Source organism: Bemisia tabaci, chromosome 5 (assembly GCF_918797505.1).
Source record: "Bemisia tabaci chromosome 5, PGI_BMITA_v3".
Classification (NCBI taxonomy): domain Eukaryota; kingdom Metazoa; phylum Arthropoda; class Insecta; order Hemiptera; family Aleyrodidae; genus Bemisia; species Bemisia tabaci.
In genome coordinates this window covers 40,036,231-40,052,968 of record NC_092797.1, presented here as the reverse complement: position 1 = coordinate 40,052,968, position 16,738 = coordinate 40,036,231, and the positions used below count along the sequence as shown (strand labels likewise).

At 39.4% G+C, this 16,738-nt stretch overlaps 1 protein-coding gene across 1 annotated transcript in view; it reads left to right on the top strand.

Annotated features, from left to right (window-relative positions):
* Positions 1-10,964, top strand: part of LOC109040810 (NACHT and WD repeat domain-containing protein 2) — a 61,987-nt gene extending 51,023 nt beyond the window's left edge. The window contains 6 exon segments of the mRNA XM_072300708.1: positions 1,480-1,610; positions 3,916-4,135; positions 4,912-5,023; positions 5,555-5,661; positions 8,250-8,396; positions 10,635-10,964. Of these exon segments, the coding sequence (XP_072156809.1) occupies positions 1,480-1,610; positions 3,916-4,135; positions 4,912-5,023; positions 5,555-5,661; positions 8,250-8,396; positions 10,635-10,932 (1,015 nt within the window). The 3' untranslated portion in view covers positions 10,933-10,964.
* Positions 10,965-16,738: the final 5,774 nt, after the last annotated feature.

Genomic DNA, 16,738 nt, shown 5'->3' with positions numbered 1-16,738 from the left:
CGATGTATCGATTGATCTGCCATTTAAACCTATGAAAAAGGATCGATAAACAGGGTGTTTGCGACGAAAACCTTAGTAATCGATTCTTTACCGTAGCTTCAAATGGGGACTTATCAATATTCGATCATTCATGCTTCGCCACTGTCTTCCATTTTCTTCTTTTTAACTACATATAGGCGGTGAAACTCCAAAATTACATATGTGGAGTTACGACGTCGCAGAATTCCTGTCACACTTTATTTTTCAAAAAACTTATAGGATTCTTATTCTCCTTGTGAAGAAAATGCTGTGAGAACTTCAAGGAATGATGTTGATTTTTTCCCCCCTTTAAGGTGATTCGATGGACGCCATATTTTGTGTCAGAACGGCATGCGATATATCGCATCAATTGGTTCCATTTTTTTAACTACGCGTCATTTTTCTCCAATTTTGAGATCGCAATTCTGTTGTCAGGAGACTAAAGCACTCACTTACTAATTTTAATAAACAAATTCAACGTAATAAAGGCGTGGTTTTTTAGAGAGAAAATATCGCATTCGAGTGCAGTTTTGATATCAGTATCGAATGCGATGTTTTCTCTCTGAAAAAACCACGCCTTTATTACGTTGAATTTCATTGTTAAAATTGGTAAAGGAGTGCTTTAGTCTCCTGACAACAGAAATGCGATCTCAAAATTGGAGAAAAATGACGAGTAGCTGAAAAAATGGAGCCAATTGATGCGATATATTGCATACCGTTCTGACACAAAATATGGCGTCCATCGAATCACCTTTAAAAAAATAAAACAAAAAATAAATAAAATGATGGCGAAAATTTTGAAAACAACTTAAACTACATATGTGGCCTAAGAGTTTCGCCGTTGAAATGTACAAAAGTCAAACTACAATCGGAAGAATAAGTACTCAATTTTGTCCTTCCTTTTTTTCATCCCTATGCTTTTAGCTATGTCTTCAATTTCTCAAAGAAACTATTTTGGTGATTTTAAGATTCAGAGCTTTTAAGATAGCCATTTCTGAAGACAGCAGGGCTCTGCTGAAATGGGTATGTTTTTTTAAAAGCGTCAAATAGAATAAAATGTTCAATTCAGAGTAGGTAATTGTGTTTTCCTTGAAATTTGATTTATGCAATTTGTGTGAGTGCTGTGATACGCTCACATGTTTTTAATACTTTTAGGAAGGCTCACAGCATACCTTAAGTAAATATACAGGGTGATCCAAAAGTCCCGCACCATCCCTTTAACCCCTAATGTTATTGCCTCTTTTTTTAAGAATGACTCCTCTAAAGTTTTGTGGATTCCCAAAAGTTGTTTCCTTTGACCTAGGAGCACTCACAAAATTTTAAGTCTCCATCTCAATTTGTTCAAAAGTTACCGGGCTGATGCCTGGTGCGAGTGGTGCGAGACATTTAGATCACCATTGTATGCTCCCCGATCTGTTTTAAATATTAATTAATTTATGCGCTCTCATTGTTTGATCCCAGTGCCATAGTTTTAACGAGTGATAAAACGAAACTTTTCTGTTGCTCAGAAAAAGGAAGGTATACAATTTCCGAATTCCAGGCGTCTGAAGATTCCAAGAGGTGGGAATTCGTCAAATCTTTACCGTATCCTTGTAAGTAGCGTTGCGTCGTTTACAAACTCTTCTACAACTTAAAAATGTTTCGCAAAGAGTTAGTTATCTCTAAGAATGTTTTTGTTTTAAAAAAATGCAATTGGTTGTTGATTTTTTCTGTTCGGCGGGGTTATAGGACATTTCGTCAACGATTTTTGTCCGCGCACCTGTTTTTTCCAGTAGGTAGTTTACGTCCACGCGTTTTTTCGGAAGGGGAGTTTTGGTCCACTTACCTTTTGAGACCCAAAGTTAATTGGTCCACATGTAAATACAAAAGACAATTGCTTACGCCGTTTTTGGATAAAAATGTTTAATGTCTTGGAAGAATGAGGGTTTGTTTGTTTGCCCCAGCGGAGATTTTGAGATTTTTGGTAAAAATGGGGGAGCGTCAATTCCATGAGACAAAATTCACTAAAACTCTCTACACCTCTTTGGTGCAACAGGACTTAATCATCTTTCAAGAAAATCCCATATTTTTAAACCTGAACTGGAAAACCTTTTGATTTGCCTCAGATAAAGGATCTCATATTTTTCCTGTGCAAGATAACTTCGCTTCGGCACTGGTTTGCCGCAGTGTTGAACAGTATCATATGAGATCGAAGGCACCCCAACGTATCATGATTGATAGCATCTTTCAAAAGCACGAAGTTCCCTCGCAAATTAAATCGAGTGACGAAAACAAAAAGAGAGCGGTAGTCGAAAAACTTACTTTCCTAGTATCTGCATTTAATAACGTTTAGTATGATTTTTAACTTGATTAGAGGAACAAGTGACCTAATTTAAGGAAAAATATCCCCAAATTTACCGCCGAGAAGATTTCCTTTTGAGTTAACAAAGAAAATGATGTTTTCTTAAAGAAGAAAAGACGCTTTTATAAAAAGGAAAGTCACTTACATCAAGCAGAAACCCGCTTTTGTTCACTTATTTTATTCTTGACTCAAAATAAAATCTTCTTGACGGCATACTCAAGAATGTTCCCTTATCTCTCTTATCTCGACTTATTTTGCAAAGAAAGTTGCGAACTCTTAAAGGATACCTGTCATTTCTATTGTTGGTATGTTGGAGTGCATTCAATTCATATACTGTACAACACCTCTATTGTGAAATAGTGAAGCGCTGTGGCACGTGACACGCTGCGGCGCGGCCAGCCAGCCAGCACGGAACGCGCATTGGCGCCTACAAACCTAAGGGATGCCTCAAACATTACGCAATGCGTGAAGTATCTGCTTAGGTTTGTAGGCGCCAGATGCGCGTTCCGTGCTGGCAGTACGTCGCATCACTCCGCTTTATGCTAGGGCCTTTAATTTAAACTCGCGGAGTCAGCGTTTTTCAACTCATGATTTTTATATGTTTGCACATTTTGCATGGATTACTTTAATTTAAATTGATTAAAACAAATATATAGATATGAAAGGAAAATTTAACGCGTGTTTTGTAAATATTATTGTCGTATTTAATAATTTTCAAAGCACGTTCATTTTTTCTTTTATATTTTGTGCTTTTACTGTGCTGCAGCGTGGTGTGAGCGCAACCAAACGCTCAAAATAGGACGTATTTGACTCTGAAAGATCGATGTACAATTGGGCTAAAACCGAAGATTGCGTGCTTCTCGGTTTTTCCCCTCTTTTGTTCATTCGTGCATAGTTTCTTTCGACACAACTACTGCTCATTGACTTTAATATCGATGCCATCGCTTGGAAAAGGTTTTACAAATATTTGCCACGTTTTAAAAATGTAAATGTTCTTAAAATGAAGCAATTTTTTCATTTAAAAAAGTATTTTCAAGGTTTATTTTTCATCGAAAATTTTGAGGATGGAAATAAAACCAAATATTCACCCATGACAATTTAAAAAGATTGATCAAAAGAGGGAAATTACATTTCATTTAAAAAATGGGTGACCACAACAACTCTTCCCTTTCTCTCAATTTTCTCTTATCATTATTGTCAATATAATTCTATATACGTATGGACTAAAGTATGACACTTGGACCAAGTCACTGTTGCTTATTTCACGCGTGGACGTAAACTACTGGACAAAACAGGTGTGCAGACAAAAAATCATTGACGGAATGCCCTGAAACCGGTCGGCGATGATGAAAAAAAATCGCCTTCAATAAACAAAGTATAATGCAGCATGAATAGTCGCACATCGAAAAAAATGGCTTCAACCTATTTCGTAATTTTTTGCCTGCGCCGTTCGTGAATAATTCGGGATTTAAATGAATGAATAATAGACGAGTGTGCTAGCCTTTCTGTGTTTTTATATACTGTCCAGTAAAATGTATATTTCGGCGATATTGCAGGCAATGAGACTGTGGAGACACTGTTGCAACTAAAATTCGATAAAGGAGAAAGTGTCCTCTTGGGGACGACAGCAAACGGTTTCATTGTGTGGCATTTGGAGCAAGACACAGCTATCGCACTGAGTCTACCTCATGGCGTTCGAAATATTTCTACTAGAATATTGAGCTCGAATTCATGTATGCTTTCCGCTGCTCATGATTACGTGGTTGCTGGAGTGAGGTAAATATTCCCTCCTTTAATTCTCTAAACAATAAAATAAAATGCCGAAAATGGACTCACATTTCTTCATTTACATCATAGCCGTTTATTTTAGAAGCGGATGTGTCAACATCATGAACTGCGTGAGAGGTTACGGATAAGAGCGAAAAACAGATACTTGTATCTTACAAACATGTCAAGCCTCGTCCCCTTTAGGAAGGCTCATAAATTACCTAACGCTCAAGAGGGGGGGGGGGGGCAAGGGGTCGAGGAGAGTGTTACGCTATTTGTTTTTTCATATTAAAGGATAGCATGCCTATGTCACAAAAGCACAGGGGGGGGGGGGAGGTTCAAAAATGCCGGAAAAGTGTGTTATGTAATTTACGAATGCTCCCTTTACAGGCATTTGCGTGGAGTAAGTTTCACCGATTATTTTTGACCTATTTAAAATTAATTGCTGTTATACCAACCAACGGACTTAACAGCTACGCCAACTGATCTGGTGTCTTGCTTTTACATCAATTTTGCTCCATATACAACGTAGAAAATGGTTTTGATGTTAAATTTGTGGTGGCAATGTAATTGCACGGAAATTCCTGGTAGAGAGAAAACTTCGATGCTCTTAGTTTTGTATCGGTAACAAATTAAAATGGAAAAACATGTGCAATTAATTTGTTGAGATTTTTCTTTTTCATCTTCTTCTTTCACCAATCCTTTCTATTTTCCTGTTTTTTAACTGTAAGAAACTCAGTCTCCCATGTAAAATTTAAAATCATATGTGCAAATTTATGTTCCAGAAAAAATTTATATGTCTGGGAATTGAAAACGAAAGACTTGGTCAAAGTTTTGGATGCTCATTTTGGACGAATAATGTCTCTAGAGGCTTTAACAATCGGCAACTGGAACTCTGTAATCAATTAATTTCATCTCTAACCTCTGATAATTAGTTTAATGATCAGTTTAATTTAAAGTTCAATTAGTTAGCCTACTTTAATTTCTTTTTTGAAACATTTCTTGTTGATTTACTAAGATTCAATATTTTCTTACGAGAACAGACTGAATACGCCTTGGTTCATATTTCAATCATAAGTCAAAGAAAAAAATAGGTGAATATTATGTATTGAAATCCTAGAGTATCGAGTTCATGTTTGAGCTCAAGAGCGGTCATAATTAGGGTATTAAGCTACTTTCGTCGACATAAACTTTGACGTCATGGAATACACACATGCAACTTTTACACGAAAGAAGAGGCATCGTTGGCTTGTTCAAGATTTGCTTCGCTGACTGAAGTTTTGTATCAGACGTAACATTTTTTTAATGTTGACTCTGATCTTATGGCCTCGTTGGGTAGATTTTTATCGGGACTGCTGCTTGAAATTGATTAGGTTTTTATTTTCAAAATAAAAGTACCTTTACTTTGTTTTATTTTTCTTTTCACAGGTGATTACGTCTTCAATCGACAGATCAGTAAAAGTATGGAATATAAATAATATTTTTGAACAAGTTCACGTCATTGATCGACATGAATTGCAGATTGATTCTGTCTGGTAAGACCAACATGAATGTTATTATAATGACCAAGTCCCGTTGAAGGTCCGATTTGCCGAAAGGTGTATTGGTAAAAGATAATCAGGCGAAAGTAAATCGAATGAGAATATAGTTTTGGGAAGAAAGAACTGAGAAGAAAAGGATAGCTCTTTTATTTTAATTCTTTATTAGAACTTATGTCAATGAGGTGTCACCCAAATTCAAAAGAAAGGTAAAAAAAAACGAGGCCCAGTTACGTCTCTCCATATTTGGCTGCATGAGTCACTCGCGAGTCACCTGGGAATATAGCCGAGGAAAGGACGTGGGTTGAAGACGGGGCAGAGATACAACTATTCGTGCTTGATGGATGTCCGTGTTGCGTCTGCAAAATTGAAGGCGCGATGGCGCGAGGCGTGATCAAGCAGTGTTCTGCTATATGCTGCCAATGAAATGTCGCTCAGCTTCGGGAGAGAAGTTTAATAACGAGGCCCGATTACGTCTCTCCCATCTTCGGCTGTGTTGATTCTAGATTTTTTCCCCCTTTTTTTTTTAATTGACACACACGGGGGCTTATCCCCCGGATTTTTTGTAACAAAGGGATTAAAACAAGGATGTTGCCTGTCGCCAACCTTGTTTAACATTTATTATCTGGAAACTGCATATTATAAATTGATGTCCAATTATATTTCGACAGTGTATTTGAAGACCTAAATCTAAAGCTCGTACATAGCTGCCCGCTGTTATTTAGCTACATAGCCTCGGATCAATTTGACTCGGCTTGGCCACCTCAGCGGGCCGATTATTGAAACTGATAGACAAAGCGATAGACAAAGAAGACATAGTAAGTATATAGCGATCCTATTGGTTGACATGGTTGGTTCTTATGGACCAAGGAAAAACATGATGGACTAACTGTCGGGTCTTTGGTGGGTTGCCGTTAGTTAGTCCATTACCTACCTCCTATGTCCATTGCCACCACCCGCTTCCACCAATAGGATCCCTCCAAATCCCTTTCGTCGTCTTTGTCTATAGCTTTGTCTAACAGTTTCAATAATCGGCCTGCAGGTTTAATTCTAATAATAAATCCGCAGTCGGAAAATATTTCCATTTCTTCTTTCAAAATTCGCTATCTCCATTGCTCTATCTAAGAATTTAACCATCGTGTTTATTTCTCAAAGGAGAATTGACCCATATCTTTGGCCAAAGAAAGAGGATGCGTATGCGTATCACCGATTGCGCCACTGCATATATCTGCTATTTTTTCCTTTCGAAAAAGAGAAAAAAAATTCTTGAAATTCTGATCAGTTCACCTTTTTAAAAATGAAATGGCACACGACTAGAGCGTTTTAATTGGCACGATGGAGATACGCTCTTTTCGACGTCAGCCGAATATGTCTCTCTGCTGAAAATAGGTCCCTACTGTCCCTCTGAGACACAGAAACGCGCAAAAATACGACCATGAATGTGTTTTTGTTCTCCGAACAATAAATCAAAGCGATGGCCAAATTTTTCGACGGAGTGACGGAAATTGCAAATTTTAAAACTCGTCGCCGCAGCCGCAATGGACCACTAGACAAGGTACGAATTTAAGCGATCTGATACATGTTTCTTAACCAGAATTTCACGTATAACACGATTAGCGCAACGAATATTACTGAAACTAACTCCTAACGAAGATATTTACGTTTTTATTTCACATTGGTCACGAGGAATTTGAACTGCCCGCTCACAAGAAACTCAAAGCTCTACGTGAGTCAAATCGTGCACTACAACGGTTTCAGCAAGCTTCTCAATCCAGCAATGCTCATTTTCCACCATGTGTTGTTCGAACTGTAAGCAATTTTCTATAGCTGAGCCAAAGCGTCAAAATTGAGGTTGCCAGATTTTTAAATCGCAGATAGTCATGATAACGTCTAGCGCGCGATGTGAATCACGTAGAGCATTGAGTTTTCATGAGCGGGTGGTTTGAATTTACGCATCAAGAATGATTAATTATCTTCGTAAGGAGTTGATATCAGTAATTTTGGTTGTGGTTGGTGTGTTTTATGTACGGACCTATCATGAAATACGTAACGGTCAAAGAGAGCGTTACGCCATTTTGCTTTAAGAATGGGAGCTTACGTCACAACATCGTTCGAGGGGGGGAGGGGGGGGGGTAAAAATTCGAAATTCAACGTCACGTATTTTATGGACGATCCCATATCGAGTTACTGCGGCCTCACATGATGCCGCAATCACTCACTGAATGTGGGAGCTGAACGTGACTTGAATGTGGAAGTCATCGGCCCGATGCCTGAATTTTGCGCGTCACGCACAAAATTCAGCAACGATTCTCAGCGACCATCGGATAATGTCGGATTTGTCTGAACTATTCGAATAGATTTGATACACATCTGGATGAAAATAACTCGGATTAGTGAAATTTCAGCTGTTGAGCGCTGACTGTTGACTGCCACATTCAGCTGCCAAATTCAGCGTGTGATTGCGGCACGAAAGGTAAAAACCCAATCCTCGTGACCTGGAGTGGCATCGAAAAATATAGCCCACCGAGCAAAGTTCTTTTTCTGTTTGATGATTTGACTGCAATAAACTCGTATATTTTTTGCAGCATAGCAAAAACTATCGACATCGCCGTGACGGTGACTCGTGGCTGCGTCGGAGTTTGGGATTTGCAGGTTGGTCGTCTGGTCGCGCAACTTGCTGACAGCCCTCTTGGTGCCATCGTGACGCATGCTCTCATAACACCCGATGGCAGGTATTTTTAATTATTGGCTCTTCCTTTGGAAAAAAGAGGGTGTCAGCGGATCCAGCAAATCGGCAACATTGTCCTTTCTCCAGTTAAACCAATGGAAATGTATCGATTGTGGTAGAGTCCCTTTATACTGAGAGTCAAGACAATGCGAATCCATTTCTGATTGGTTAACCGGATTTTAGGCCTTCACAGTGTCACAAACGGGAATAAAGATTACATTTTCACCAATTGCAAAGATTATAATCTGGAATGGACCGAGGAATTTCAAGTTCGACAAGGAACAAACGGAATGAAAGAAGGAACGGAGAAAGGAATTTAAGAATGAGCCGATCAAAGATTACAAAAAACGTTCAATTTCTGTAATCTTTATTCCCGTTTGTGACTCCATGAGGGGTGTTGTCTTAACTCTCAGTATAAAGGGACTCTAGATTGTGGAGGGACTTGGTGCTCCGACAAGAATCGATTATTTAGCATAGCTTCAAGGGGAGGAAATCCAGTGCTGTCGAATTTCTGGACCCGCCTCTGAAAGAGAGAGAGAGAAGACTAAAATGTTTTGGGTGAACTTATGCTGACGTTAACAAGTATTCATGTGTGTATCGCTCTGTACGAAAGAGTATGGTGAGACTACAAAACACGTATCAGGATTGCAGTTTTACAAAATTTCCGCCACTACTTTATTTTTGGAGGGAGCGCCGCAATACATTTTTGAACGAAATCATCAGAGAATGTTCTTGAAAGGGCATAAAAAAATGACTATAAATTATTTGCAACGACTGCGAATAGTTGTCCCTGAAAAAGTGAGATGTGACACGAAATCTGAAACGTCGAAATCCGAGCTAAGTGATTTCATGGCTTCGCCATCAATGTGTCTGTTTGCTCATCTCCATCCATTTGGCAAGTCGCCAAATCGAGATAAATGATTATTCCGTAGCTTTAAAATCGAGTTTTTTACAATTTAAATGCTAACAATCGAATGGTAAATTTCACTTTGATTTTGTAAATAAATTTGTGTAAAATCTTCCAAGGAATTGCAGTGTAGTTATAAATTATCTTTCTTTGCTCTTTTACAAACCTTTTAACGAAAATGGTATCAACACGAAAGTTCTTAACATGACTCCTATTCGCATTACAAATAACGTAAAAAACCGACCAATGAAACGCAATTATTTCGCAAATTCTTAATGATGGATTTGACTTTGGTAAAATGTCTCTTGAATGAATTTAATGGCAAAATGAATGTCGTAAGGCAGTGTGCAATTGACGGAAATTTTGCGAGTGTCATGCGTGTTAATTCGCCAGAGTGCAATAATTCACATCGATATACTTAGTAAAGGTTTCATTAGTGAAGAACTCCAATTGCACGATCTCGGCTTACAGCGCGCCTTCAGTTTTCCGTGATACCCTCCGCTTTGCCAAGAAGTTAGTTTAGTTGCCTATCCGAACCACCCCCAACTAAGTATGGTCACAAACACTCCGCGCACGCATGGGTTTGCGAACTGGTAATATTTTCAAGAGGAAAAAACGTTTGCTTAAATTCAAAGCATAATAATCATTACTTCATATCCTCTTTATTTATTTCTGAATTTTTGATTTTTTCTAATCAACCCAAGTAGATTGCAATTTGCCGGCGATTGTTGATTGCCGACGACATTTAGGTATATTAGGTGAATGCCGAATGAGCTTATGCCGAAGCAAGGAGAATACAAACAAACAGGAACCCACTTTGCCCTATGGAATGAATGTGAAGCCGTTAAAATAAATCTACTTTCCTCCGTTAAATGAAAAAAAAAAACAAACCTGGTTTTTTTTAAAAGCCCAATTCACACTATCAAACTTTCCATTCAACTCTTGAATGCAACTTGTCGTATTGAAAAGTTGGATAATGTGATACCGACGTGAGAGAACGACAATTTGATGATAAATTGAACGGAAACTTGAATGTGACGTCACATCAACCTCATTCAACTTCTCGTTCAACTTTCCATCCAATTAGCGCCGGCTATTGGATGGAAAGTTGAACGGAGAGTAATTGAAACCAATTTTTTTTGCTTTCAACTTTCAATCCAACTTTTCGTTCAATTATGTCGGATGAAAAGTTTGATAGTGTGAATTGGGTTTTAGAAATAGTCACTTCATGAGAGCTATACGAAACTTATTGTTAGTAGGTATAAAGGGTCGAAATCTTTGCCTCGCGCACATCAATGTATTGATTCTATACAACTACTTTTTCTTCCTGCCCAGGTATATTGTCTCTTCTGAATCGGGAAACCTGCTAATTTGGAATAGAGCTACGGAGCAGGTTATGTTCAGGGAGTCCCAACCAGGGATCGAGCAGCTCACATTCTTAGAGGAGGGAACGAGAGTTTTGGCAATTTCCAAGCCTGTCCCGGCTGCAGGAGCGGAAGTTCCTGCTCGCACCTCCGCTACCGGCGTCACGAGAACAGTGCCAAGTAATTTCAACCAAACAATTTTGAAATGTATTAATATAGATACAAGATCCTCATTTTTCGTCTCTGAGAGGCGTTTTCGGGCAAGTTGACACCACGACGTGTATAGACGATATGGCGATTAAAAACTCGAAACTAATCGGAGTAACCATATGGAGCGGTTATTTTGGTCATGTTCGAAAATACATGTTACCAATGCCGTAATCTCACACCTGAGCAAATTTTTGGCTTTTTTCAAAGACGGCATGTCCCCCGTTAATAATCCATTCAGATAGGTTCCTCCATAGGGATGCATCCAAGTATTTGCTCGTTTCCTGCTAAACTCAGTCAAAATAATCATATTCTAAAGATTCAAGTCAATCCATGCGTTCTTTATGACGATGTCGCCACCTTCCGGCCAATGTATCTCAAGCACCATGCGACATTTCAAAATTTCCGCCGCCGTTTTATTTTTTACAGAGAGACTGTTGGTTGAATCTGTTTGAAAAGATTACTGAATTTTATCGGCAGCACAAGGAAAATTCAGTGAAATTTTTGGACAGCTTCGTTGGAAAATTTCTCTATAAAATAATTAAATTACGGCGGGGGTTTTGAAACGTTGCACGGCCCTTGCGATACTTTGGCCGGTGGGTGACGATATGATGTTCTTAGGATCGCAAGAGATGCTCTAGGGATCAGGAATGAGATAGAAGTAACCCTGGATGTAATTTCTCCCCTTTCCCATCCATCCTCCCTCTCCCCCCCCCTCCCGCCTCCGATTTATTTCCGCCAAGCCTGATTGTTTCTGCTGCAGTCGAATCCGAGCCAGTATGTAGTAAATCCCGAGAACTGGACTATTTGCGCGTCAATACTGCTTATAATCCAATAGGGATGCACTAATTTGTCAATGCGTGATTTTTCATCTCTGTTAGCAGAGTATCTGGCATACAAATTAAGTTGTAACGTCCGATCGCTTCCCATCGAAATAATAAAATAGGAGCGGAAATTTTGGAACACCGCAATGTACTATCGCCGAATTTAGTTTCACGCATAGGCCGCTCCAAATCAAATGTAAACTGTGCGACGAGGCGCAGCGCGGTGTGGCGCGTTTCGGAGATATCAGGTGCTAACTGGACCTATCTCATCTCATGCCAACGAGGAAAACGGAGGCACATGAACAATTGACAAATCTGCTACTTTTTCAAGAAAATATCCCTCAGACAAGCATCTATAGGTGCAAACCCATAATTGACAGCGCAACAACGCGGTCACTCGAAAATAGAGCTAAAATTTCATGAGGTGCAACTGATTTTTTTCTTCTAGACACCGCCGTGCCGGCAGGTTACATGGAGTTCTTTGGGACAAAGGCGTATGCGCGCATCCGCCCTTTTTCCGGAGAACGCGTTTTCTGAAACTGGATTCTTCCTAGTTTCAGGAAATATACATAGTGTATTAAAAAGTCGTGCCCCCCCCCCCACCCTTTTTACACAACGATCCACGTTATCTTGTAGGGATCATAGGGGAATGTAGTCACAATGTTCCGTTTTTGCAAGTATACTCTCAAAGACTTGTTCTTTCAAACTAATTAAATTTCGTGCGAAGATATTGGCTAGTACCAACGCTATGCACTTCTGAACTTTCAAATGCGATTTCCGCGGAACTACCTTTTTGAGCACACACCCTTGTTCCAAAGGACTTCTTAATTCAGGATATACTTCTTCGCGCAGGAAGTTTGAAATTGACGCAAAACTGGTCCGCTGTTGAATATGAAAGATTACACAAGTATACACCGAAAAAAAAATGAATGCTTCATTAGCGAATTCTCGTGTAATATTCAGCCCTGGGTCCAAGTATGACCTCGGGTTGTCCCTGTCTCTGCCATTTTCCAGGCAAATTGGGATTATTTAAAAATGAATTTTCCAAGGAAAATTTGATTTTCTGGAAATTGATGCATGATCGAGATAAACCGAAGTAATTCTTGAATTTAGGGGCCAAGGATACATAGACACTAGCCAGACATGTATTGCATACCGCATGTCCAAAAAACATGTCTCCCTTTTTCTGATGAGAGTTTTCCGGTCAAAATGGCATTATCCACCCACGAATCATATATAAAACTGATCCGTTGTTTTGAGTCCGGAAGGACAAAAAATCATTTTATTCAGATAGCTATAATTGAGCTACTATATCTTATTTTTTGCTTCTGACCCCGAATCGACCTTTGTATTTTCCACAACCCACTAATTTTCCGAAAGATCGAGTTTGCAACAAAAAAAAACCCTTATTCAGATGCCAAAAATACGCATTTGTATAAACCTTCGGATTTCCAAAATATTGGTCAGAAGTAGTATATATAAAAAAAAACACGGGCATTCTCTGATCTAGCAGCAAACATATAGTTAGTGGAAGGTCCTCCATTAAGGACCTAGATGAAATAATTTTTCCGTTCTTTCGGACGAAAAACAAAATGATGCGTTCCACTTGGGGCTTTACAAGCGCATTATGTCATTTGACTGGAGAAAAATTGTTATTAGAAAAAGTGAGAGACATTCGTTGGACGTGCAATAACCTGTATCCTTTTGTATTACTCGATCCAAAAAACCTTATTCATTTCTATCGGACACCAGTTCCCTCGTAAAATTAAACGTTCCTCGCATGGACGGACTGGCTCACATCTAAGAGCGTGGACCCTTGGCCGGTTAAGGGGGTGTCGTATGATATTTCCCGGGGGGATGCACCCCCAGAGAAAATGTTTTAAAATTGAGCGTGTTAAAGTAACCGATGGACTTGTGAAACGAAAAAAAAGAGAACAAATCACAGCTACCAGACGCATCCAAGCTCCGTTATTTCTAGAGATTCTGAGGCAGATCTGGCCACCTAAAATACTGCTTTTAAACACTAAAAGTCTGAAAATGATGAACCCAAGAAACATGACAGCTGGAAAGATCTTTTTAGCTTCCTCGATTGGAAAATGAAACATGCAATCTAGTTAGTACAAGGTGAAATTTTGAAGGAGAGAGAGAGGGAAAAAGAGTGTTGAGTCTAGCAAAGGACAAGGTGTTTAGTAGGGCAAGTAAAAAAAAGAGATAGGAACAAATCAATTAAATGCATCAGGTATATACGGCAGGAAGATCCATTCAGCAATAATTTTGATGGAAATGAGAATATTTTCAGACGTGACCGAACAATTGAAGCCTAACTTTGTGAGATAGCATAACCAAATTTTATTGAAATTCACAGACTGAATGCGTGAATGGCCTATTTTGGATCCAATGTTGAATACTGACTTTTTGCGAGGAAGGTGCAGTCATTTTAATGATATTTTTATTAACACTTAAATGCTGAAGCCGGGTCAAATTGCGAGGCTTCCTAACAAAACCTGCCCCGCAGATTGGATGGGGCCGGTTCACGCGAGCTTTAGATGTTGGTCTGCAAATCATTCCAAAAAAGAATCGAGTATCAAATCAACACAGTCGAAGAAAGGAAGTACCTATTTGGGCCTCTTTTTTAACTTTTCTCCCTGGATCTAAGAGACACCTCATTGGCAGCATGCGAGTTCATGCCCCGGGCCATTGCGCCTTCAATTTTGCAGATGCAACACGGACATCCATCAAGCACGAATAGTCGTATCTCTGCGCCGTGATCAACGCGAGTCCTCTCCCTTGCTCCATTTCCTTATTGTGTTGGTTTCGTTTGTCTCACTTGTAGTGGTGCTTTAAAGGCTACGTGAGCGCAACACAGTCGAAGGTAAGAAAAACGTAATCCGGCCTCGCTTTTTAACTTTTCTCGCGGATCTGACTAACAGCCTAGAGAAGAGCATATTGCGAATTCACGCCTCACGACTCACGCCATCGCGCTTTTAATTTTTCGCGATAGAGGATCACTTTCCGAGTCCAAAACACCGACGATTTTTGAAATCAAACAAGTACGGATAGAGAGAAAAGGGTTCAAAGATAAATATTTCAACTCGCATATCTCGTGAACGGTTTGTCGTAAAGCGATGATCTTAGTCTCAAAATATAGAGGAAACCACCACCTTTCAGACAATGATGACAAAATTGGTCCATTTTGAAAATGTCATCCATTGCTGTCACGTTGCCGTAGTTCAAATTTTCAATTTTTAGCTGGGGCGATACCTTTATAGGTCACTCCTAGATTAAATCATTCGTCAAAAATGACAAGATCAGGATAAATGAGTAATATGCAATGGATACAGGGAAATCAAAGTTTTCGATCATAAAAAATGTATGTTTACCTTCAACGGTTCGCTCGGTAGAAATAAGAGGAAAAAAGAGGAATTGCTAATAAAATCGTACCATTTGAGCTTTTTAAATTTAAGTCCATCCTACAGAAACGATTTGAAAAAGAGGCATGAATTTTTGTTGATGCAACGAGAGTCAGCTGAGGCTAGTCTTGTAACATTCATATGTCTCGATATTTTGTTCTTTTTTAATAATTTTCTTCGGGAATTAGCTATAATGGGGTATAAAAATGCACAACCTTGCAATTCGTGATTGGTTTGGGGGCATTTGGTGATCTTGGGACTCGGAACAAACCAGGTCCAAGTGTACCACATCCACTTTGAAAAATCATATCTCTCCTCCAACTTGTTTCCTCAGGATAAACTTGTGCTTGTTTTAAAGCTTAAACGGTCTACTTTCATCAAAAAATAGTTAGATTACTTTTTGTGCGATTCCTTCAACGTCGCAGCTAAAAAGGTGAAAAACTGAACATTTGAACTTCGGCAACGTGGCAACAATGGATAAAATTTCCAAAATGGACCAATTTTGTAATTATCGCCTGAAAGCTGGTGGTTTTCTCTACATTTTGAGACCAATATCATCTTTCTACGACAAAGCGTTAGCGAGATATTGCGAGTTTAATTTTTTTACTTTGACTCCCCTCCCCCTCCCTCCGTGATCGTCCGATTTCAAAATGCGTCAGTGTTTTAGACTCGGGAGGAGATCCTCTATCAACTTTGAAAATATTTCGAAGATCAGGCCAAGGTTGAAACGGACAATTTGGAATGAGGTCCTTTCTTCCTTGCTCTAGTCACAAGAACAAGAGGCAAGTGAGAATGGGAATCGATGCGCGATACGTCATTACGAATCTTTGTTTACATTCCAAAGAGCCAAAAACGTGAATTCTCACGGTGAATGAGTGAAAATGTCTGTGTGTGTTTCATGTGCGTCTGTGTTAGTGACTACGCGCTCACAAAGGAACCAGTGCGTCTTCATGAGAGCGTTATCAGGCAACGCGCCGCGCCGCGCCGTCGCTAAATAGTCACCAGAGACTCTGCGTGAAACTAAATTCGGCGATAGTAGATACGTGATACTGTACTCTGACCATCGATATGTGATACGAACAGCCGTAAAGTGTGAATAGCCATCCAGGCGATATCATTTCACCAACGCGTCCGTTAATCAAGCGCTGCAGTCAGTGCGCTGAAATTAAAAACTCCTTCAATTTTTTGAACGCAATATGGACATCCGTCAAGGTTGTATAGTTGTATCAAGGCGCCGTTGTCAGCGCGTCCTAGTCTTCTCGCTACGGAGGAATAAAATCGGCGCAAAAAGAGCCGAAACGCCTTCAGTTTTCTACGTTCCGATGACCAAAATGAGAGACCACGTATCTCCGTTTGCGACGTTGCAAATTACTTGTCAAAATCTATTTTTTCTTCCGATAACTAGTCAACGAAAAATGTTTCTCCGTGATTTTTCATCTCTGTTAGCAGAGTATCTGGCATACAAATTAAGTTGTAACGTTCGATCGCTTCCCGTCGAAATAATAAAATAGGAGCGGAAAGCATTTTATCAGGGGAAATTTGGCAACGCCTGAAGGCTCATACAGCGTTCTTTCATAGTACGGCAGAACTGAACATTAGCTTTAAATAATCGTCGCTTTTTCTGACTTTTTGGA